This window comes from Arabidopsis thaliana, chromosome 5 (assembly GCF_000001735.4).
Source record: "Arabidopsis thaliana chromosome 5, partial sequence".
Classification (NCBI taxonomy): domain Eukaryota; kingdom Viridiplantae; phylum Streptophyta; class Magnoliopsida; order Brassicales; family Brassicaceae; genus Arabidopsis; species Arabidopsis thaliana.
Genome location: NC_003076.8, coordinates 15784766 through 15809327, shown reverse-complemented (window position 1 = coordinate 15809327; position 24562 = coordinate 15784766). Strand labels below are relative to the sequence as shown.

At 34.4% G+C, this 24562-nt stretch overlaps 6 protein-coding genes, 2 long non-coding RNA genes and 1 pseudogene across 9 annotated transcripts; 7 read left to right on the top strand and 2 right to left on the bottom strand.

The window, feature by feature from the left end:
• Window positions 1-1819: 1819 nt before the first annotated feature.
• On the top strand, window positions 1820-3520 carry AT5G39490 (F-box family protein; the record flags this gene model as incomplete). The annotated part of the gene is made up of 1 exon (NM_123311.1): window positions 1820-3520. One exon carries the CDS (start codon window positions 1820-1822, stop codon window positions 3518-3520), a length of 1701 nt encoding a protein of 566 aa, NP_198765.1.
• Window positions 3521-5986: 2466 nt separating this feature from the next.
• AT5G39480 (F-box family protein) lies at window positions 5987-7693 on the top strand (the record flags this gene model as incomplete). The annotated part of the gene is made up of 1 exon (NM_123310.1): window positions 5987-7693. The coding sequence occupies one exon, from the start codon at window positions 5987-5989 to the stop codon at window positions 7691-7693; it is 1707 nt and encodes a 568-aa protein (NP_198764.1).
• Window positions 7694-9542: 1849 nt separating this feature from the next.
• AT5G39473 lies at window positions 9543-10189 on the top strand (annotated as a pseudogene). The gene has a single exon.
• Window positions 10190-13584: 3395 nt separating this feature from the next.
• On the top strand, window positions 13585-15539 carry AT5G39471 (Cysteine/Histidine-rich C1 domain family protein). The gene has a single exon (NM_001125864.2). The coding sequence runs from the start codon at window positions 13732-13734 to the stop codon at window positions 15361-15363; it is 1632 nt and encodes a 543-aa protein (NP_001119336.1). The 5' UTR covers window positions 13585-13731; the 3' UTR covers window positions 15364-15539.
• A 726-nt stretch (window positions 15540-16265) lies between these two features.
• AT5G39470 (F-box family protein) lies at window positions 16266-17376 on the top strand (the record flags this gene model as incomplete). The annotated part of the gene is made up of 4 exons (NM_123309.1): window positions 16266-16476; window positions 16863-16921; window positions 17057-17218; window positions 17296-17376. 4 exons carry the CDS (start codon window positions 16266-16268, stop codon window positions 17374-17376), a joined length of 513 nt encoding a protein of 170 aa, NP_198763.1.
• Window positions 17377-18340: 964 nt separating this feature from the next.
• On the bottom strand, window positions 18341-18755 carry AT5G05935. The gene has a single exon (NR_142878.1). It is a non-coding gene; the product is annotated as an other RNA (long non-coding RNA).
• Window positions 18379-18683, top strand: AT5G05955. Its single transcript, NR_142879.1, has one exon. It is a non-coding gene; the product is annotated as an other RNA (long non-coding RNA).
• Window positions 18756-19323: 568 nt separating the features above from the next.
• AT5G39460 (F-box family protein) lies at window positions 19324-21039 on the top strand (the record flags this gene model as incomplete). The annotated part of the gene is made up of 1 exon (NM_123308.1): window positions 19324-21039. The coding sequence occupies one exon, from the start codon at window positions 19324-19326 to the stop codon at window positions 21037-21039; it is 1716 nt and encodes a 571-aa protein (NP_198762.1).
• Window positions 21040-21177: 138 nt separating this feature from the next.
• Window positions 21178-23611, bottom strand: AT5G39450 (F-box family protein). Its single transcript, NM_123307.4, has 2 exons — window positions 23275-23611; window positions 21178-23181 (listed from the first exon to the last, which is right to left on the bottom strand). Exons 1-2 carry the CDS (start codon window positions 23281-23283, stop codon window positions 21451-21453), a joined length of 1740 nt encoding a protein of 579 aa, NP_198761.2. The 5' UTR covers window positions 23284-23611; the 3' UTR covers window positions 21178-21450.
• Between the last annotated feature and the right edge of the window lie 951 nt (window positions 23612-24562).

Here is a 24562-nt window from a genome sequence, read left to right as displayed (position 1 = left end):
AGTTACATTCTAGGTGATCAATCGAGAACTAGTGATAAAATCAAATCTAGGTGAAGAATTCTATTGGTTTTTCCTAACAGTTTATCGATCTAACAATTTAATCCCTTTTGAGAATTTATAAACCTAACAAGCAAACTACTGAGACATGATCATGAAAACACAAAACATGATTTGAATATAAAGCTTAAAGAAATCGAGAAGAGATTAGACTTTAGAAGATCTTCTCTCAAGGGTGCTCCCACATGATTCCCACATGATTTTACCTCCAGAATTAAACTTAGAAAAGTAAACTTTACCTCCCACATGGTTTTAGTCATGTCTAACAACATTGTAGAGACTATGAATGGTGTCATATAGAAAGCGAAAATATTTAGATAGTCATATATTTTCATTTAAATATTATATATGCATGATACGTATTGAGATATACTAACAAAATATTTAAATCTAATCTCTTCGTAAATAATTGTTAGAGATTTCTTACAACTACTTTAATGTTGTACCATGTAAGTTCCAGTAAATATTATTGTGTACACATATAGGAAAAAACTTATGTGATTTATGTATTTTTAGAATATAACTGTTTGGAGCGCTCATGTACGTGTACGTGTATCTCAATATTATTATATAGTTTAAGGGTCTAGATTAGAATACTATCTAGTCTCCACCAATAATATTGTGTAACATAATATTCATTAAAAATAAATAACAATTATATAAAAAGAATAACATTTAAACAGAAATATCATATAAATCGTACTAAATATATAGAATTTGGCTAACTAGCCGTATGCACCATTATAGATACCAAACATTGCACATATTCTTAAAAGAACCGGAAATGGTGTAACAATCCATACTTCGAATTCCTCTAACATATGTGATCAAATGACAGTCAAATTAACCAATGTTTGTAATGTAAGAATTCGTATATATTACACGTATATACTACCGAAACAATGGTACATATAATCATAATTCCGTTGCTACTCGTTTGAGTAAAGTATCATAATTCATTTCTCTTTACTCTCGTTTTTTTGGTTTTGTTTCCATTTTTTTTAATAACATAATGACACAAAAATTTAGAACCGTATCGAACGAGAACTGTTCAATTCAGAAGACAAATCGGTCCAAAAAAGCCTTAATAGCTAATTGATGAGAAGCCCAAATGACTTTGTCAAAACATGGTTCAGAAAGTCAATTTTACCCCATATGTAAATATTTCTTATAAAATTATTAAACTTTGGACTTGTCAAAACCATGACCATAAGTTTGGACTTTGCCAAAACCTATTTAACATCCTCTTCAATTTTAAACAATTATCCAGCTCTATAAAAGATCTTCCACGATCATAATTTTGAAACCACTTGAGATGAATATCAATTTCTATGAATTTTTTTTCTTTCATAGTTCGACGCCATGTGTTCTTATTATAAGGTTTAAATGGCCTCCAAAAACTTTTTATTCAAAATAATCCCACAATCATAATTTTTAAATTCACTTACGGAAGAATTCCTCACATCGTCTCCTTTTTGTCTTTCTTCTTATGTTGAACATTTCAACCTTTTTCCTTTGTGTAATCTAAAAACCATTGTAAAGTTCGTTTCTTTTGCTTTCTGAATCCAAAGGCTGCATTTCTTGTTTTCAAAGTCAGAATTTGGTAAGGCTGTCACTAGTAACTCTTAAATTTCATTTCTAAGTATCATCAACTCCCTCAGTTGTTAGCATTGAATACGTTTCGTTCGTAAATCTTTTTTTTTTTTGTGTGTGTTGGTTTAGATTTGGTGCTTTTGCAGCGAATTGGACTCTGTAGTATATGATGAACACGGAATTATTTGGTGCTTGCTTGCTTCTTATGCTTCCAGAAGATATCTTTGTTGTTATCTCTCGTTTTCTTTCTCCAAGCGATATTTGCAACCTAATCTTGTGCGGCAAAAGTCTTCGTGCCCTTGTCGATTCCGAGAAGACATGGCTTGTGCAATGTGAAGAAGTAAAGGTTCTTCCTTTGTTGGAAATAGTCCAATGGCGAATCGGGATCTCTTCTTACAAGGCCCTTTGTAGGTTTCTTGTAGAGGTGGTGAAGCCGCTTCTTGGGATTTGGGTGCAACAAAACCCTGAACTTGGGAATGTTGTTTATGTGATGCCTGGTTTCTTGTCTGTTGTTGGGTGCCGGATAATTCCACAAAAGGTTGCTCCTTCGTGGATTCAAGAGGACCGAGTTAAGTGGTCACCGGTGTTTGAGATAATCTGCGGGTTTGATGGCTCTAACGGGTTTTTCCTCCATGGAAGAGACAAAGAAGGCAGTTGCTTGTACCCTGGTTTTGTTATGGGCATTGAGAAGAATTGCGATGTACTTCAGCTCGAAGTTGTGCCGAGGCAAGAGAAGAGTTCGTGCAATGAGATTGAGAGAGGAGCCTCAAGAAAGGAGGGAGAGATTCCATTTTGGATGCTCGCTTTTAGCGATAGAAAACACTTGCTCAATATTGTCACAAACCATGTAGGTCTACATGTGGTGGAACCATTAAATGAAATGTTATTTCCCACATTGAAAGATGATGAAGTAAAGCTGAATGAACGCAGAACCATTCTCCTTAAAATGCACAAGTTTGGTGGAAATTGGAAGAACATGAATTTGGAGGAGGATGGTCAGTTGAGTTACAATCCCATGCAGGTAAAAATAAACGAGATGTTGGAAAATCTCGATGATGACTTTTTTTTTGAATTGCATGAGGATCTGATAGAGGTCACACCAACAGAGAGCACATATGTTTTACGGAAGTCTAGTTCTTCAAAGAACACAACACCTTCGCAGAGTGAAATTAGACATTCGAATCGCAAAAGCTTTCTTAGCTCTGGTGATACATTCGGTCTTGGACTCAAAGCTTCCTACACTGAGATGTCTTATTATAAAGGGTGGCCAGACATGTACGTACACCACTTTTTACTCTATAAACTACCAGTTAAGAAAGCCGTCGATCACGAAACGTATGCTGGTTTGTGGGGAGGAACGTTTGGCTGGCCAGCTGGAAAATGTCCTAAAGGTAAGACGGAAAAGTCTCTTTACTTACTGATGCTCACTTATGAAAAAGAATATAGTGAGAGAGTTCTCATTGGGACAAAAATACTGGAAGGAAATCGCCTTGTGAGCCGTCCCAATGGAACTACAATGTTTGTTGTAAAAATCGATACACCTTCTCTTGAGCCCTTTCCAGTGGATGCAGATGAAATACATTTTGAGAATTCTTACTCGGGAAAAGGTGTCACAGATGGTTATGGATTCCGCTATCTCGGTTCTAAACCCGGTTCCCTTTTCGTGATCACTAATGATTTTCTTGCATTCGTTTGGAAAGACACCAAAACTATGATTACGTTGCATAGACTAAACCTTACAGAGATCTTGAAGAAGGGTTTGGGATCTTGTGTGCCGCCTTCGCATCCTATGAAGAATTTTACTTATATGAGAACGTCCTCCATGAACGAGTTTACCAGCTCATCAACTGATTTGTGTTACTCCGACTAAAGAACATTGTACGAAACACATCAATGTTTTGATTGAAACACTCAATTACATTCTCCAAATTAAATGTATTGTGACGTCATTTGCTTTTTAAAATTATACTATACTATAGTTTATATGCTTCTAACGTGTGTAATACAAACTAAACTACGTATTGTAGTATCTAACGTCCTGATACCTCTTGAAAAGTCATCTTACTATCCGACCACTACCACTTGAGAAATGTTTTTAAAAATACATTTTTTTATTTTAGTTTTATAATTTTCTTTCTTTAATCATATTTAATATATTAGCTTTTTGCCAAATAATTTAATAAATTTAAATAGAAAAAGTCATACATAAACAAAAGAATTGTTAGTGGTTCTCTTATGCTTATGCTTGGGGGCCTAGGTTCATATTATTTTAGTAGAAAAAATATTTGAAATTATTTATCTTGTCTAGTGGTTCAAGTTTAACCAAAAAACACAACGCACTTAGGTAAACGACTAGATCGGAAAGAGTCACTTTTTTTTCTTTTCTTTTTTATCTGCAACGAATGAATTAAAAAAAGGAGAAGTAAATATGTACAAAGATGTACAAAGTTTATTCTTAAACATTTTTTGTAACTCGATCAACCACATCAGTTTCAAATACAACGCTCATTTTTTTTCTCTTTTTTCATACATGATATGGAATAGGCAACAAAAACCGAAGATGTTATGCATGTTACAATTGTACACATTGTGATATTCTTATTTTAAATATTAAAAAACATACATATCATCTTTCTGGCGCGAATGTGCTTTTGGTTTGAAGAGAAACGATGAGACTCATACATCATGTCTACCCTCGAGAATGTCTCATGCAACATAATTTGATACTAGATTTATACAAATCAAGCTATGATCAATGATTGTAACTTCTCACTACTCAAGTGAAAATACTAATCAGTGACAAGCAAATCCAAAACAGAATCTCCTCCATTTGCGAACAAGGTGATAGAAGATATGCTGGTTGTATGGTAATTTGGTTTGGATCAAGATGAAAAAACTGCTTTCAACTCTGTTTAATTTGACTATTGTATATCTTGAGAGAACCACTTAACACAAACGCTGCAGTAAACAGTTTCTTTTCTTTCGAATAAATTTTACATATTGTTAAAAAAAAAATACTAATCAGTGATTAAAATTACCAATACTATGAAAAAACCATGTTGTGGTAGACCATGCATTTAATCTTTTCAGGTGTCTTTTAGAAAAACTAATGCACCTTGCATTTTAGCCACCCATAAACGTCTTTAATGGCAATAAATGTTGGATTCTATGGGCACGACAATTAGTCTGAATTTTGGTATGAGATTCCCTCGGTTAAAAAAAAAGATTGAGTAGTTAGTAGTACCCACTACCATATTTAACTTCATGGAGAAGTAAAACAGTTTTCTCTTCGGGCTTCTTTTTTTCAGCATCACTTTTTCGCACGCAAGTGATTCTACTATGAAGTGAATTAAACCTATATGCTTCTACTATCAAATACGTTAAAATATAGAAAGAAACTAATTTGGTTATCCAAAAGTGACTGTTGGTTTTATGCTAGAAAGCCATTTACCGTGTTCTCATCGATGATCGATCCCCGATCTTTATTGTGTGGGTAAAGCCATTAGTTATAGAACTTTCCAGAAAATCATTGCTCGCCATAAAAAATAAACTTTATAGTTGAAACATGGAACGAAATAAAAGGTTTACATGAAACGAAATCTTTAAATTAGAGCATGAAAGAAATAAAAGGTTTACATGAAACTAAATCTTTACATGAAACGTGAGAGAGCCGTAATCTTTACAGGAAACGATGATTGAAAAATTATTGGAAAATGGTCGAGTCGAGACTAGGTCTCAAGGTAAAGAAATAATAGCTTTAAAACTTCTGTCAAAAACTAATAAAACTTAGACCTGTCAAAACCATGACCATTGATAATTAAAACCCGTTCAACATACTATTCAATTATTTAGACAATTATTAAACGTCTACATAAATCTTCCACTATCATAATTTTGAATTCACTTGAGAAATTCCATGTGCACGTATATATCGTAGTTTTACATTTAAAACCACTTGGGAAACTACATTTAATTAAGTTGTTAAACAATTATCAAACAGTTTGTCGCCTTTTGCCTTTCTTGTTATGTTGAAGATTTCAACTTTTTCCTTGCGATAATCTGAAACCCATCGTACTCTGCTTGAAGATCTTCAAGAAAACTCTATAACCTTTTTTCCATATTGATGGGTTATTGAAAAGTTCGTTTCTTTTGCTTTCTGATTCAAACCTAAACCAGAATCCCAAAGGCTGCGTTTCTTGATTTCAAAGTCTGAATTTGGTAAGGCCGTTGCTATTTTACTCTTAAATTTGGATTTTGAGTACTTTCATAATTATATTTTATCATTTGTGTGTTTAATTACCTTGGGTGGTTTTGTTGCGAATTGGACTTTTAGTACATGATGAACAAGGAATCGTTTGGAGCTTGCTTGCTTCTTACGCTTCCAGAAGATGTGTTTGCTGTTATTTCTCGTTTTCTTTCTCCAAGCGATATTTGCAATCTAATCTTGTGCGGCAAAAGTCTGCCTGCCCTTGTCGATACCGAGAAGATGTGGCTTGTGCAATGTGAAGAAGTAAAGGTTCTTCCTTTGTTGGAAATAGTCCAATGGCGAATCGGGATCTCTTCTTACAAGGCCCTTTGTAGGTTTCTTGTAGAGGTGGTGAAGCCGCTTCTTGGGATTTGGGTGCAACAAAACCCTGAACTTGGGAATGTTGTTTATGTGATGCCTGGTTTCTTGTCTGTTGTTGGGTGCCGGATAATTCCACAAAAGGTTGCTCCTTCGTGGATTCAAGAGGACCGAGTTAAGTGGTCACCGGTGTTTGAGATAATCTGCGGGTTTGATGGCTCTAACGGGTTTTTCCTCCATGGAAGAGACAAAGAAGGCAGTTGCTTGTACCCTGGTTTTGTTATGGGCATTGAGAAGAGTTGCAATGTACTTCAGCTCGATGTTGTGCCGAGGCAAGAGAAGAGTTCGTGCAATGAGATTGAGAGAGGAGCCTCAAGAGAGGAGGGAGAGATTCCATTTTGGATGCTCGCTTTTAGTGATAGAAAAAATTTGCTCAATATTGTGACAAGCCATGTAAGTCTACATGTGGTGGAACCATTAAATGAAATGTTATTTCCCACATTGAAATATGATGAAGCAATGCTGGTTGAACGCAGAACCATTCTCCTTAAAATGCACAAGTTTGGTGGAAATTGGAAGAACATGAATTTGGAGGAGGATGATCAGTTGTGTTACAATCCCATGCAAGTAAAAATAAACGAGATGTTGGAAAATCTCGGTGATGACTATTTTTTTGATGAAGAGGAGCTGATAGAGGTCACACCAACGGAGAACACGAATGTTTTAGGGGAGTCTAGTTCTTCAAAGAACACAACACCTTCGCAGAGTGAAATTAGAGTTTCGAATCGCCAAAGCTTTCTTAGCTCTGGTGATACATTCGGTCTTGGTCTCACAGCTTCCTACAGTGAGATGTCTTATTATAAAGGGTGGCCATACATGCACTTTCACCACTTTTTACTTTATAAACTACCAGTTAAGAAAGCCGTCGATCAAGAAGCGTATGCTGGTTTGTGGGGAGGAACGATTGGCTGCCCAGCTGGGAAATGTCCTAAAGGTAAGACGGAAAAGTCTCTTTACTTACTGATGCTCACTTATGAAGAATCTGAAGAACATAGTGAGAGAGTTCTCATTGGGACAAAAATACTCGAAGGAAAGCGCTATGTGCGTCATCCCAATGGAACTGCAATGTTTGTTGTAAAGATCGATACACCTTCTCTTGATCCCTTTCCAGTGGATGCAAATGAAACACATTTTGAGAATTCTTACTCGGGAGAAGGTATCGCAGAGGGTTATTCATTCCGCTATACAGGTTCTAAACCCGGTTCCCTTTTCGTGATTACTAATGATCTTCTCGCATTCGTTTGGAAAGAAACCAAAGTTGTGATTACGTTGCAAAGACTAAACCTTACAGAGATCTTGAAGAAGGGTTTGGGATCTTGTGTGCCGCCTTTGCCTCCTTCGAAGAATTTTACTTATATGAGAAGGTCCTTCATAAACGAGTTTACCAAGTTATCAACCGATTCGTCTTACTCTGAATAAAGAACATTGTACGAAACACATCAATGTTTTGATTGAAACACTCAATTAGCTTTGTTTTATTTTTGAGGTACATTCTCCAAATTTTATGTATTTTGACGTCATTTGCATTTCAAAACTAAACTATACTATAGTCAATATGCTTCTAACGTGTGTAATACAAACTGTATTGTAGTATCTAATGTACTGATACCTCTTAAAATGTCATCTTACTATCCGACCACTACCACTTGATAAATGTTTTTTAAAATTATTATTTTTAGTTAAGTTTATAATTTTTCTTTTTTAATGAAAATTAATATATTAGCTTTTTGCCGAATAATTAAATAACTTTAAATAGAAAAAAAGTCATACAAAAACAAAAGAATTGCTGAGAGACTCGTGATTTAGTGGTTCTCTTATGCTTAGGCTTGGGGGCCTAAGTTCTCGTTGTTCACGTTGTCTAGTGGTTTAATTTTAACCAAAAAACAAAGCGCACTTAGGTAAATGACTAGTTCGGAAAGAGTCATCTTTTTTTTTTAATTAACTAGAAGAAGTAAATATGTCTATCAAGAAGGCTAATCCAATTTATAAATGGCTATAGACTTTATTTTTAATCATTTTTTGTAAGTCGATCAACTACATCAGTTGCTAATACAACGCTCACCGAAAAGTATCTAACATTTTTTTTTCTCTTTTTTCATACATGATATAGAATAGGCAACGAAAATTGAAGATGTTATGCGGGTTACAATTATACGCATTGTAATATTATTATTTTAAATATTAAAAAACATAAATATCATCTTCCTGGCGTAGAGATGCTTTTGGTTTGAAGAGACTCATACATCCTCGAGAATGTCTCATGTGATGAGCAGGTAACATAATTTGATACTAGATTTATACAAATGAAGCTATAATCAATGATTGTAACTTCTCACTACTCAAGTGAAAATACTAATCAATGACAAGCAAATCCAAAACAAAATCTCCTCCATATGTTAACAAGGTGATAGAAGATATGCTGGTATTGCAATTTGGTTTGGATCAAGATGAAAAAGCTGCTTTCACTTCTATTTAATTTGACTATTATATTTCTTTCGAGAACCACTTAACACAAAAGCTGCACTTGATGTAAAACAGTTTTTTTTTCGAATAAAATTTACTTATTATTCACACACAACAAAAATACTAATTAGTGATCAAATTTACTAATACTATGAAAAACCAAGTTGTGGTAAACCTTGCATTTTAGCCATAAATCTTTAATGGCAATATATTTTGGATTTTATAGGCACGGGAATTAGTCTGAATTTTGGTATGAGATTCCTTTGGTTAAAAAAAATTGAATAGTTAGTACCCACTACCATATTTAACTTCATGGAGAAGAAAGACAGTTTTCTCCTTGGACTTCTTTTTTTCAGCAGAAAGTGATTTTACTATCAAGTGAATTAAACCTATTTGCTTCTACTATCAAATACGTTAAAATTTAGAGAGAAACTAATTAAGTTATCTAAAAGTGACTGTTAGATTTAAGATTTTTCTCTTATTTGGTAATAGTTGCGATAATTTGAAATAAGAATCTCTTTGTTCAAAAAACAAAATTGAAATAAGAATCTTTGTGACTATGATGTCATTTGAGTAGGCAAAGGACTAGATTCTTTTTTCGTTCTTGAAAGCTATTCCTAACTTTTAAGTATCAAGTAGGTAATCTCATTTTCCAATTAAAGTACTATTATATATTATCCATCGATGTAAGAGAATAATTCATATATATCTTTTTTTGCTAAAGAATAATAATTCCTAAATTTCTTTGATTTTTTACATATATACAAATATCCTTCAAAAAAAGAAGACAAAAGTGAGAAGAGAAGCCAAAACTTTGTTCCATAAAAAAGAGAACAAGGTTAGAAGAAAGTTCCAACATCGCAACCATGGATACAATGGAACTAAGACAATGCCCTGCTCATAATTCTCCTTTAAAATATACACGAATCTCATCAAAATGCGATGCTTGCTACGGAGATCACTATGACAACAAGCAAGGCTACAAGTGTAATTTCTGCGAGTTTTGTTTCCATGAGGACTGCGTCAACGTCAAGATTCCTGCTCGTCATAAACACCCTCTCAATCTCATCAAAGTGCATGACCAGGTGTTATGTTGTCTTTGCGAAACCAATAGAATTCCTCAAATACTTTATCAATGTTCAAAATGTTCTTTTCGTATATGTATCCCTTGTGCGAGAAAACCTCTGATCTTTGAACAAACTAAGGCCCATGAACATAAACTCCTTCAAGTACCGATGAAACTCCCCTTCTGGCGCAGCGTAACCAATAGAGAACCCTAAGCTCGTTGATTCCGTGGAATAGCCGAGAGAAGGGGGCGTCACTTGTTCGTTGATTCCTCGGAATAGCCGAACAAAGACTGAGCTTGAAGATCGTTGATTCGAAACGAATAGCCGATAGTCAAGAGAATGAAGAAAGCTAAAGCTTCTGATTATTATTCAATAAAACGCCCGCTCCTTGATGGAGGAGATGTCCTATTTATACAAGAAACAAAGACCCTAATCCTAACCGACTAAGGATTATCTAAACAAAACTGAAACATAAAGCCCAAGTAAAAGAAATTAAAACAAAGCCCAATTCAAAAGAGAGAAGTAAAAGGAGAGTTTAAGATGCGCTGCATCACCTTCACTTGTCATGCATGTGGGTTGTGTAGTGCAGAATACCCGTGTCTTTGTCTTCAATGTTGTTTCATAATCCACCGAGCTTGCATCTTCTTACCACGTGTTATAAAAATCAACCGCCACGACCATCGTATTTCTCATGTTTCTTCTCTTGGTCCTGGGAAGTGGATTTGTAGGGTATGTTATGAGCATGTTAATGGAGAGTACGGAGCATATTCTTGCTTTGTTTGTTCTTATGTCTTTCATTCAAAATGTGCTACAACATGTTTAACCATTTGGGATAGGAGAGAACTTGAAGGAGTACCCGAAGAAGATGAAAAAGACGAAAGCAAACCGTTCATAGTGATAGATCAAAACCTAATAAAACATTTTAGCCATGAACACAATCACAAGAGTTCATTATCATCATCAAGGCTCGAGGAACCAAGAGAACATTGCTATGCATGCACCCTTCCTTTTTATGCTGAATTGTGCTACAAATGTACACAATGTGATTTTATTCTTCATGATGCATGCGCTAATCTCCCTCTCAAGAAAAGACACCAGATAAGCCCACAATACTTACTTTATGTGACAAAGGTCAGTTTGGCATAGACTTTGCAAACTTGTTTATTTGTTTTGCTTGTGGACGTTATTGCACCGGTTTCTCGTATATTAAGAAGTATTTTCACCTTTACATCACAATTGATGTGCGGTGTGCTTCAATTTCTGATGCATTTAAACATGAAAGTCCACATTGGTTATTTGTAATTCTGATAGACGAGAGAGCCGGAACAAAGTGTGAAGGTTGTGACTTGGCTCTTATGTTTCTTCTACGTTGCAAGGGTGATTGTGGTGGCTACAATTTATGTTTCACATGCGCTACTTTACCCACATTGGTAAGACATATATATGATGATCATCCTCTCTCATTATGCTATGGTGAAAAAAATTTGAATGTGACATATTGTTGCGGGATATGCGAAGAGGAAGTATATGCAAATAATTGGTTTTACAAATGCAACGATTGTAGCTCCACTCTTCATACTAAATGTGTAATTAAGAATCTAATACACTCAAGAATAGGAGACATTTTAGTGTTGGGTGACAAGGGGTCATTTGATTTGCTTCCGAATAATCGTCTCTCTCGGCCGATTTGCTATTTATGTAAGACTCGTTCTACAGGTGATTTAGTGCTAAACGATAAGGCGAATACAAATATATTCATATGCTGTTTTTGTGGCTTTTCTAAGAGTTTTCTTGGGAAGCCCAGATTCTTACGCGGTTGAAACTAGAGTGAACGTACCATATGCCACACGTGTATTATGGCAGTTAGCAATTAAATTATTTATAGAATTTTTAAATGCATTTTATTATGTCTAAGTGGTATCATAATTTGTAAATGGATAAAACTATACTGATTAAAGAAACACAATCAACTTTAAAATAAAGATATTTATGTTATTTACAAGTTTTTTTTTTTAATTGTGTATTCAACCAAATCATTGTTGGGTAACTAAATAAATTTATGAATGATAATGTGATTCGACTACGATCCGTTATCCTAATTTTTCAAATAACAAAATAATTCGGTGCTATTAGATGACAAAATTACTTAAAAGAGTATTGTTTATATTATTATCCCTTATTATTATCAATCCTTTACTTATTTATTTGATGTAGTTATTGCCAAAAAAGAGATTTCCCGTTTTCCCGTATTCTATGTATTTTTTAGGTGTGAATGGCACCCAGATTTAGGTGTGCCATCGGTTTTAGCGAGGAAGCAATGTAGTTTGGGTCATGCAAAACAACATTTATGATAGGATATTCAATTCGTTTTTTTTTAATTGAGTTTAACTACAATTTCATATTGAGTTTTTTAATGTTAAGACATATTATAGTTATTTCTGTTTTTCTTAGATCATTAGACTATTATATTAGTTCATCTAGTAACAGTAATATTAAGCACATTTGTTAATGTTGTGGAATATTTTAGCAAAAGACTATTGAGTTTGGTTTTCTATGTGAAAGAGACTACTTCGATTCTTGATTTTAAAATTAGACGTATATTGGATGGTATTCATTACGATGATTCGGTAAGTTTGTTTTTGTATACCCTATATTATTCTAAAGTCTTCTTTCTATAACTTTGTTGTTTATATTCTTACTTTTATTTTTTTGTATATATTATTCTTAAGTCTTGTTTCTATAACTTTGTTGTTTATATTCTGATTATATTGTTTTTTTCTAAGAAAAAGTTGAATGAATCGTATAACTTTGTTGTTTATATTCTGCCTTTTAATTTTTTGATCTTTTTTATATAAAAGTGTGATTGGTCAGGACGTCAGGTTGTCCATGTTGGAAAATTATATATTTGGGAGAATCGAAAAAAGAAAGTAAAAGTCACCGAGAAAAATGCAAAGATGAAATCATATCGGATGAAGATGTTTTTGTAGGTAGAAATGAAAATGTTTAGTCCATGACAATCAATAAAAAAACATTTGTTAGTTTTTTTTTTTGGGTGTTTTTTACGATGATTTTGTTTCCTGGTTTTTATAATTTTGGTCTGTTATTATTTTAATGAAATAATTTTGCTTTTCTATGGTTCAGTTTTCATGTTTTTGGAATATTTTTTATATCAGTTATTTGTTTTAATTTTAATGGTGTTAATATTATATTATGTTAGTTAATATATTACTATGTTTTCGTGATTATTTATTACTTAAAATTATTTAATTATAGTGTTTGAAAGTATTTTTTTTTAATGATTTCACTAGTTTAATTGCTTTAGTAATAAGTATTAGACATCACGGTGTTACGAAATCATTAACTTCAGTCGTTGAGCCTCTTCTTTTCTCAATCGCTTAACTAGCGACAACGACCAAAAAAATAGAGGGCCAAATGTTTGATAGTTAAAAGAATAGATTCATAATACAACTGGTAGAGAAAACTTTTCTCATCAGTAACCAACAAAAAGTATTTTTCACCCAAGGAGAAAGCTCAAAGAATAGCAATCGCGTCGAAGCTTCTAACTACCTTCTTCCAAAAACCATTTGCTTGGAAAGAATATTGATATCTTTGTTGTAAGAATCTTTAGTATTATGATGTAAATACGCAAAGAAATAGATTCTTTTTTTTCTTAAAAGCTATTCCTTACTCTTATGTATCAAATAGGTAATCTAATATTCCAAATCAGGTTAAAATATATTTATAAATTCAACGTCCAAAAGATTTAGTATAACTTGAGAGAATAATTTCTTTTTTAGTATTTTTCTCTGATTGTTCCTTTTAATATACAAACACCCTGCAAAAGAAAAAGACAAAAAGGAAAAGAGAAGTTGACACATTGTTCTTAAACAAAATAAAAAGCAAGGTAAGAAGAAAGTCATAACAATTATGGATGTAGGACGATGCCCCACTTGTCAATCTCCTCTAAAATACACAAAACTCTCATCGAAATGTGATGCGTGCTACGAAGATTACCATGACAACAAACAAGGCTACAAGTGTGATTACTGCTCGTTTTGTCTCCACGAGGAATGCATTAACGCTAACCTTCCTTCTCGTCATAAACACCCTCTCAAGGTCACAAATAGCTATAACTCAAAGTTATGTTATCTTTGTGAAACCAAAAGGTATCCTCAAATACTTTATCACTGTTCACAATGTTCTTTCAGTATATGTATCCCTTGTGCGAGAAAACCTATCATCTTTGACCAAACTAAGGCTCATGACCATGAACTCGTCCAAGTAATGATAAAAATCCCCTTCACTTGTGATGCATGTGGGTTGTGTAGTACAGAATATCCGTGTCTTTGTCTTCAATGTTGTTTCATGATCCATCGAGCTTGCATCTTCTTACCACGTGTTATATACATCAACCGTCATGACCATCGTATCTCTCATGTTTCTTCTCTTTCCACTGGGAAGTGGATTTGTAGGGTATGTTATGAGCATGTCAATGAAGACTATGGGGCATATGCTTGCTCGATTTGTTCTTATTTTTTTCATTCAAAATGTGCAACAAATACAAACATTTGGGATGGGAGAGAACTTGAAGGGGTACCCGAAGAAGATGAAAAAGAAGAAATCAAACCATTCGAAGTGATAGATCAAACCCTAATAAAACATTTTAGCCATGAACACAATCTCAAGGCTTCTATATCATCATCGAGACTAGAGGAACCAAGAGAACGTTGTTGTGCATGCACTCTTCCTTTTTATTCTGAAATGTGCTATAAATGCACACAATGTGATTTTATTCTTCATGATTCATGCGCTAATCTTCCTCTAAAGAAAAGACATGAGATAAGCACACACAAACTTATGTTATGTACCAAAAGTCAGCTTGGCGCAAACTTCGAAAATTCGTTTTTTTGTGTTACATGTCAACGTTATTGCACTGGTTTCTCATATAATATTACTGGGGATGAAAACAACACCCAACATAGCATTGATGTGCGATGTGCTTCAATTTCCGATGCATTTAAACATGAAAGTCATCCACATTGGCTATTTGTATTTTTTGATTTGTTTTACTCAAGGTGTGAAGGTTGTGACTTGAATTGTTGGTTTTATCTACGTTGCAAGGATAAAGATGATTGTGGTGGCTACAATTTATGTTTCACATGCGCAACTTTACCCACATTGGTAAGAGATAAATATGATGATCATCCTCTTTCATTATGCTACGGTGAGAAAAATGTGAATGCGAGATATTGTTGCGGGATATGCGAAGAGGATGTACATTCAAAGAGTTGGTTCTACAAATGCAATGAATGTGGCTCCACTCTTCATACTAAATGTGTATTTCAAAATCTAATACACTCAAGGTCTGGATACAGTTTAGTGATTGGTAACAAGGGGTCATTTGATTTGCTTCCAAACAATCGTCTCTCTCGGCCAATTTGCTATTTATGCAAGATCCGTTGTATGGGTGATTTTGTTCTCCACAAAAAGGCGGATACAAGTATATTCATATGCTGCTCTTGTGGATTTAATTATAAAGATTTGGTTAGGAGGTATTGAAGACTATATAAGTGATAAGTGTGTATTGTGACGATTAGTACTCAATTATTTTATAGTTTTTAGCTTTCTGTTCATGTGTCTTGTAATTAATTTATAATAATAAAAATTATACTGATTAAGGTAACATAACATATTATAAAAATATATTTCTGGTGTTTTACAGCCTTTTGTTTTTACAAAGCAACAATATGATATGTTATAGTTGAGCTATTGTATAATGTTTTCTTATATAAATAAATAGAATATCCTTTATCTTCTTAAAGCACAAGCCATTTGACCAATAAAAATGTGACATATCATCAAATTTAGGTTAATTAATTTTTAAAGAAAAAAATTGTAAATACAAAGAACATGCGTTCCTTTATTTTCTACGAACCTAAAAAATCGAATTGCACGTTCTGACAAAAGTAACTGCCGATTAACATATATTACGAGAAATTAATAACTACTCCAAATTTAAATCACACACGATCACGAAAAAAAATCTTTCCATGATCTTTCTTAACTCCTCCACTATCTCTGTAAACCGACAGGTCTATTAACCTTATATAAATACTCAAAATTATTTACATCTTACCGTCTTCTTCTTGCTTCCGACTTTTAGTAGAGAAACTCAGACAAATTCTTCTTGAGTTAATACAACAATGACTCTTTACTTTAGTTAGTTAATATGTCTACATTTAACGTTATTCGCAATTTTACGTTGACATCGTATTATTTTGTTCTGTGTCTCAATGCTTCTATTTCTTATGCAAGATCTTTTCCATGACAATGAGGTCAAGTAAAGGCATGTACTCTTCGTGGTGTCCAAGACCACTTACCAACTACTCGGCACAAGAACTAATCCGGATTGGAGAGCCACACTTCACAACCTCAATTCATCTCCTATTGATCGTATTAACATGGTTCTTGCCAGGCTGATCTTCCAAGCAACGATCTATCCCATTTGGCTAGACAAAACGGAGGCGTCCGACATCAGCAAGCTAGCCACCCAGTTTGGTACATTGAGACTCATCGATGAAGCTATTAGTGGGAAACTTGCCTCATACACATCGTACGAACATCTCCAACTAGAAGCTTTAATTGCTTGGTTCCACCATCTTCAACCTAAATGTTCTATTTTGTTAGACACTATTATTTCATTGGCGTGCTCTATTTTTCGTTTCTCTCCTCTGTATATAACTTTTTCTTCATTTCTTTTTAATTAAATATTATATCTCAAAAAGAAATATCATTCCGTTGAATTAGTTTGTTGTTTCGTTCTTTTTTTAGTTTGTTAGGTCCATATTTAGAAGTTATATTAAGAATTTAATTTAAAAAGTAACAGCATAATTTTATTTATATGAAACTGTGACCGTGCTACTAGTACTACATCCAATTTAAAAGTGAAAACCCGTTCAACATCCAATTTGATTTTAAACACTACAAAAACTCCCACTATCATAATTTTGAAATTTCAACCAAACTTGTGAAATTCCTTTTTTGTATCTCTTATTAAGTTGAAAACAACCTAAACGAGAATACCTCAAAGTCTGCGTTATCTTCTGAATTCTGTAAGGTCGTTGTTACTTTACTGCAAAGATTAATTTCTGAATATCTTCAAATCCTTCTATTCTCATCTCTTCGTTCATAAATCATTTTGTAGGGTTGTTTCGAATTTGACTCGTAAAACATAATGATCGGAGCGTTAAAGGTTGGTGCTTGCTTGCTTCTTACGCTTCCCGAAGATGTGTTTTCTGTTATCTCTCACTTTCTTTCTCCAAGCGACATTTGCGATATAATCTTTTGCTGCAAAAGTCTTTGTGCCCTTGTCGATTCCGAGAAGACATGGCTTGTTCAATATGAAGTCGTTAAGGTTCTTCCTCAGTTTGAAATAGTCCAATGGCGAATCGGGATCTCTTCTTACAAGGTGCTTGTAGGTTTTTTGTAGAGGTGGTGAAGCCTCTTGTTGGGATTTGGGTTCAAAAGAACCCTGTAATTGGGATTTCTTATCCGTTGTTGGATGCCGGATAATTCCGCAAGAAGTTGGTCCTATGTGGATTCAAGAAGGACAACTTATGTGGTCGCCTGTGTTTGAGATAATATGCGGTTTTGATGGCTTGTTATGTACGAAAATATGACGCAAATGTTTTATTTTTTTTTTACTTAAACTGAAATTTCGTTAAACTCATATGTACTTTTACTTATTGTATCTAAAATTTTATAATTTTATGTACAGAAAACATATATTAGTAGGTGATCACCCGCGTTACGCCGCGGTTTTTTTCGAGATTTTTTTGTATTGTTTAATTTAAATATAATTTTTATTTATCTAATCTTTCACTCATGCAATAAGCAATTAGTTTTAGTATTAAAATTTTTTTTTTCTAATAACATTCTCAACAATGCATCATACACATAATTTATAAACAACGTTTGTCTTAAAGCAATTTAACAGAGGGTAGCGTTGGATTTTAGAAACCTAAGAATTTGATGATGAAGCTCCTTACGTATTTTTTTATCATCAGTGATTTATTATATAAATATCAATTTAAAAGAATAACTTACTCAAATCATTAAGTAATACATGACTATTATACACTCATACTTTGAGTTTGGATTACAAAAAAAATCTTCGAGTATGAGAAAACTATTAAAATGGTTTTATTGAAAAATCATGTAATATTAAATAAATTTAGTAATAGTACAATTAAATATATAAAATAATATAATATGTAAAATTAAATAATAAATATATCACTAACATATAAGTTAAAAGTTGAAGAGTTTACATTAATTATTTAATAGATACATGGCAAATGCTAAAGTAACGATGTCTCAATCATATAGAGAGAGTTGGTCAACTTTCATATATACGATTCTACTACCTTTACAACTTACAGACATCATTTTTGGATGATATAGTGCGGAATCTTTTAGAAATGAATTCATTTAAATTCTTGAATAAAACATCATTTTAACAATATATAAGATTATGGACTGTTCATGAAACTATCTCCATATGTATTATGGAAATATCTCCATTTTGCCCCCTCTCCCCCCCCACCCCACCCACCCCAAATAACATTATGCGTTTGTCATGTTATTATGGACTATTCGTGTAGAGCCGTATGTCGTGTTATTATGCTAGATCCGCCCCTGGTCGTACGTGGTACACTATATGTAGAGCCATTTACCGTGTTCTCATCGATGATCGATCCCAGATATTTATTGTGTGGGTAAAGCCATTAGTTATAGAACTTTCCAGAAAATTATTGCTCGCCATAAAAAAAAACTTTAAAATTTTACTAGTTAAAACGGTTTAAATTAGAGCATGAAAGAAATAAAAGGTCTACATCGTTATATGTAGTTTTAGTGAGCTCTTTGGTTGTGAAAAATGAGAGAGCCGAAATCTTTATTACATGAAACGATGGTTGAATTTTTTTTTGGAAAATGGTCTCGAGGTAAAGAAATAATAGCTTTAAAACTTCTGTCAAAAACTAATAAAACTTAGACTGGTAATTAAAACCCGTTCAACATACTATTCCATAATATTTAGACACTAGTATTTAAATCTTCAACTATAATAATTTTGAAACCACCTTGAAAAATTCCATGTGCACGTATTGTAGTTTTAAATTTTAAAACTACATTTAACGAAGTTGTCAAACAATTATCAAACACTTCGTCGTCTTTTTGCCTTTCTTGTTATGTTGAGGATTTCAACGTTTTCCTTGCGTACTCTGCTTTAAGATCTTTTATGATCTTCAGAAACCTCTATAACCTCGTTTCTTTTGCTTTCTGATTCAAACCAAAACCAGAATCCCAAAGGCTGTGTTTCTTGATTTCAAAGTCTGAATTTCGTAAGGCCGTTGCTATTTTACTCTTAAATTTGGATTTTGAGTACTTTCATAAATATATTTTATCATTTGTGTGTTTAATTACCTTGGGTGGTTTTGTTGCGAATTGGACTTTTAGTACATGATGAACAAGGAATCGTTTGGAGCTTGCTTGCTTCTTACGCTTCCCGAAGATGTGTTTGCTGTTATCTCTCGTTTTCTTTCTCCAAGCGACATTTGCAATCTAATCTTGTGCGGCAAAAGTCTTTGTGCCCTTGTCGATTCCGAGAAGACGTGGCTTGTGCAATGTGAAGAAGTAAAAGTTCTTCCTTTGATTGAACTAGTCCAATGGCGAATCGGGATCTCTTCTTACAAGGCCCTTTGTAGGTTTCTTGTGGAGGTGGTGAAGCCGCTTCTTGGGATTTGGGTGCAAGAAAACCCTGAACTTGGGAATGTTGTTTATGTGATGCCTGGTTTCTTGTCTGTTGTTGGGTGCCGGATAATTCCACAAAAGGTTGCTCCTTTGTGGATTCAAGAGGGCCAAGTCAAGTGGTCACCGGTGTTTGAGATAATTTGCGGCTTTGATGGCTCTAAGGGTTTTTTCCTCCATGGAAGAGACAAACAAGGTAGTTTCTTATACCCTGGTTTCGTTATGGACATCGAGAAGAGTTGCAATGTGCTTCTACTCGAAGTTGAGCCGAGGTCAGAGAAGAGTTCGTGCAATGAGATTGAGAGAGAAGTAGGGGATCCATTTGGAGATCTAGACTTCAGTGATAGAATGAACTTACTAGATATAGTGACAAAACATGTAAGTCTACGAGTCGATGAACCATTAACAGGAAATTTATTTCCCACCAGGTCAAAATATGACGAAGCGATGATGTTGGAACGCAGAAACATGCTCCTTAAAATGCTCAAATTTGGTGGAAACTGGAAGCACATAAACTTGGAGGAGGATGAGCAGTTGTGTTACAATCATATAGAGATAGACATAAAAAAATTGTTGGAAAATCTTGGTGATGACATTGACAACATGGAGGATATAGAGGATCAGATAGAGGTTACACCAAGGAAGAAGAGCTTTCGCCGGTTTTTAAGAAGTGGCATTAAACATATTCTTGGGAAGTTCAGTTCTTCAAAGATCAATTCGCCTTCGAGCAGTGAGACAAGACGTTCGAATCGCCAAAGCTTTCTCAGCTCTGGTAATACATTTTGCCTTAGTCTTAAAGCTTCATGCACTTTGATGTCTTCATATGAAGGGTGGCCAATCATGAGCGCAGACAACTTTTCCCTTCATAAACTACCAATGAAGAAACCTCTCGATCACGACGTGTATGCGGGTTTGTGGGGAGGAACGTTTGGCTGGCCCCCTGGGAAAGATATTGAAGATGAGTCCCTTCTCTTATTAATGCTCACTTATGGAGAATCTGAAGAGGGTAGTGAGAGAATTCTTTTCGGGACGAAAATACTCAGTTATTTTGCTGAGCATCCTAATGGATCCTCAATGTTTGTTGTAAATATTGACACGCCTTCCCTTGAGCCGTTTCCATTTGATACAGATGGAAGAGATTTCGAGCATTCTTACACGGGAGAGGGTATCGCTGACGGTTATGGATTCCGATACCCCGGTTCAAAACCTGGTTCCCTTTTCGTAAGCTCTAATGATCTTCTTGCATTCGTTTGGCAAGGAACTGAAGATGTGATTACATTGCAAAGAATAAACCTTGGAGAGATCTTGAAGAAGAGTTTAGGTTCTTGTGTTTCACCTTTGCTTCCAACAAAGAATTTTACATATACTAAAAGGTCTTACTCAAACGTGTTTGCCAAGTCATCGACCTATTCGTCTTCCTCCGAGTAAAAAATATTGTATGAAGAAACACATCAATGTTGGAAATGGAACACTTTGCAACAGATCTTGAGATAATAATTTTTACTATGCTTTTAATGTGTGTATATACCAAACAATGTATTGCAACAAAAAAAAAAAACTAAATTTGTGGAATTCTTTTTTCCTTGTATGGTTTATTTTACTTTGCAACACATTTACACTTGATTAACATTGAGCTTGTGAATAGTCCAACACATCTATGTAGTTTGAGTAATAGGTTTGATACTAAATCCAAACAGTAGCAAGTCCACAAGTGTATCCTTTAGCAGCATGTTTTATATTTACTACATGTGTAAATAACTAAATATCAATGATGATAATGAGCCTATTATATTGGAAATAGAGAAGACTTGTGAGTTTCAAATTTGTTGCAGCAATCTCCTATGATCTTCTTCGTTCAGGGGCAAACACATTGGTGTGACATTTTATCAAATAAGCAAAATTCAAACATGGAGGTAAAGGCGATACACATACACCTTTCCTTAAGAGCTCTCCAAGGTTAAGTCTTTGCAATGTCAACACAGCTTTAGTTGCTTTCCAAATGAACATGAGAAGACCTTTAGATGTCACGAAAAGTGTACCAGGTTTGTAACCAGGATACCGGAAACCATAACCCTTTGCAGTACCTTCTCCTGCGTAAGAATGCTCAAAATCTTCTCCATTTGTGTCGAAAGGAAAACCCTCAAAGGATGGCGAATCAATTTTTATAACAAACATTGCAGATCCATTAGGATGCATCCCGTAGTGAGTTCCTTCGAGTATTTTTGTCCCTATAAGAAGTCTCTCAGTACCATCTTGAGATTCTTCATAAGAGAGCATCAGTAGAAAAAAAGCCTTCCCTGGTTTATCTTCTGTACATTTTCCTGGTGGCCAGCCAAAAGTTCCTCCCCATAACCCGGCATACTCATCGTTAGCGATGGGATCCTTAATCGGTAGCTTATAAAGGGCATAACGGGTTTCGTCCATGTTTGGCCAACCTTGGTAAGAAGACAACTTAATATTGGAAGCTTTGAGACTAAGACCTATTGAATCACCAAAATTAAGAAACTTTTGGAGATTCAAAGGTCTAGTCTCACTTCTTGAAGAAGACATGTTCTTTGAAGAACTAGACCTCCCGAGAATATGCTTTATGCCACTTCTGAAATACCTACTAAAGCTCTTCCTTTGTGTCTGATTCTCAGCGTCCATGTTGCGAATATCGCCTTCAAAACCTAGATGCTTCCACGATTTGTTTATGTCTACCTGATTTGGAATATTTGTGCACTCATCCTCCAGGTTCATGTGATTCCAATCACCACCAAACTTGTGCATTTTAAGAAGCATGGTTCTGCGTTCCAACAACACCGCTTCATCATCTTTTGACGTAGGAAATAACTTTTCACTTGATAGATCAGGTACAGGTATACCAACAGTGCTTGTCACTATGTGAAGTAAATTCCTTCTATAACTAAATGGTAGTTTGCGAAATGGTAACTGAACCCCCGTCTCTACCAACAACACAGTCTCATCAATCTCATTGCACAACTTCTTCTCTCGCCTCGTCTCAACCTCAAGTAGAAGCACATTACAACTCTTCTCAATGCCCCTAACGAAACCAGGGTGCAGACAGCATTGCACTTTTCCATCTCTCCCATGGAGGAAAAACTTGGCGGAGCCATCAAAACCACAGATAATCTCAAACACAGGTGACCACATAACTCGAGCCTCCTCAATCCCCAAAGGACCAACCTCTTGTGGAATTATCCGACACCCAACAACAGACAAGAAACCAGGCATGACATAAACAACATTCCCAAGTTCAGGGTTTTGATGAACCCAAACACCAACAAGAGGCTTCATTACCTCTCCAAGAAACCAACAAAGCGCCTTATAAGAAGAAATCCCAATTCGCCATTGGATTATTTCAGATAAAGGAAGAACCTTTACTACTTCACACTGCACAAGCCAGATCCTTTCTGAATCCACAACGTCACATAGACTTTTGCAGCATAAGCTCAGATTGCAAATGTCTCTTGGAGATACAAAACGTGCTATAACAGCAATAACATCTTCTGGAAGAGACAGAAGCAAGCAAGTACCAAATGATTCTGACCCTAAATCGCCGTTCCTCATCTAACACAAATCAAATCGGTAACAAAATCACTAAAGATAAACACATAAATTTGATGATACTCAGAAATCAAACTTGGCTTTACAAAGTTTTACCTGATTCATACTTTGAAGATCAAAAAACGCAGCTTTGGGATTCGTCAAAAATATCAGTTTTGGTTTGAATCAGATCGCTTTTTACGTAAACAAGATTCAAACTTTTCAATTACCCATCAAAGAAGAACTCGATCCGAATCAGATTGTATAAGAAAAATGAGGAAATCGCTAACTAAGAAGACGATGCGAGAGAGAGACATTGGTCTTTCGTTGCAAGTTTAAAGTTGACTACACTGTTGAAGTCTTCCTAGTGCTTCTTTTCACTATTAGTAAGAACTTTAGGGACTAGTTTGAAATAATAGAATAATTTGCAAATGTCCTTTTCTCCAAAACACACTACACCACACCACAACGAGGCTGGAGATTTGTAGGATGGTTCTGAAATATTTGGGCCTTTAAATGGATACATATTGGCCCATTTAAGAAAAATATTAGCCCATAAGAAATGGTTTTGATTCCTTCAAAAGTTCATTAATTTTGAAAGCAAAGAATTGACATCGGTTTATATCGGTTGTGTAGAACAAGAGTTTTTTGATTTTTGTGTCTCGTAAAAACAGTCTCTAAACTACTTAAACCAAGTCAAATATTAGACGTAGAAATAAAGGTATTTTGTTAAACACGTTATTACGATGGTTTTCAAAGTGATGCTGATTGGTTTATATAGATGGGTTTCAATGACAAAAATCTAATGTTACAGTTTAGTTTTCTTTGTAATAAAAAATACTAGAAGAATAACGTACGCTACAATATAATACTGCTGACGTTACTTTTGACGATACTCGAGTGTTTTTGAGTCAGACACACTAAACGAAATTGGATAGACAATATGAGAATTCTAAGAGATGAGGAGAAATAAATTGTGTGTCTGACTGAGGAGTTTCTCGTGAAGCTCCATGAGAGTTGGTTGTGTATCTTTGGTCTTTAGTTTGATCAATCACCGATTTGTAATCTCTTAGAAGGTAAATATATATTCAACTTGATCTGTGATCAATCACTTTGCTAAACAGAGTTAATTGATCAAATGTGGTTTCATTAAATTATATTTTAGAAATATAAAAAAATCTATGAAAATGCATGTACTGTGTGTTTTTCAAACAAAATTGGCATCATAAATCGAGAAAGTGTAAAAAGTACATGCATTTTCCAAAACTTAATGCAAAAAAAAATACAATCTATCTTCTTTTTTTTTTTGTTTATTGTCAAGGATTACTTAATCCATAAATACAGAAACATAGAAAACATAATTGAATTTAAAACATTGAAGCAATAATCATCGAAAAAACATTGA

Coding starts and splice junctions, on each gene's coding strand:
- AT5G39471 (NM_001125864.2), top strand. CDS start 13,732: ATGGATGTAGGACGATGCCCCACTTGTCAATCTCCTCTAAAATACACA.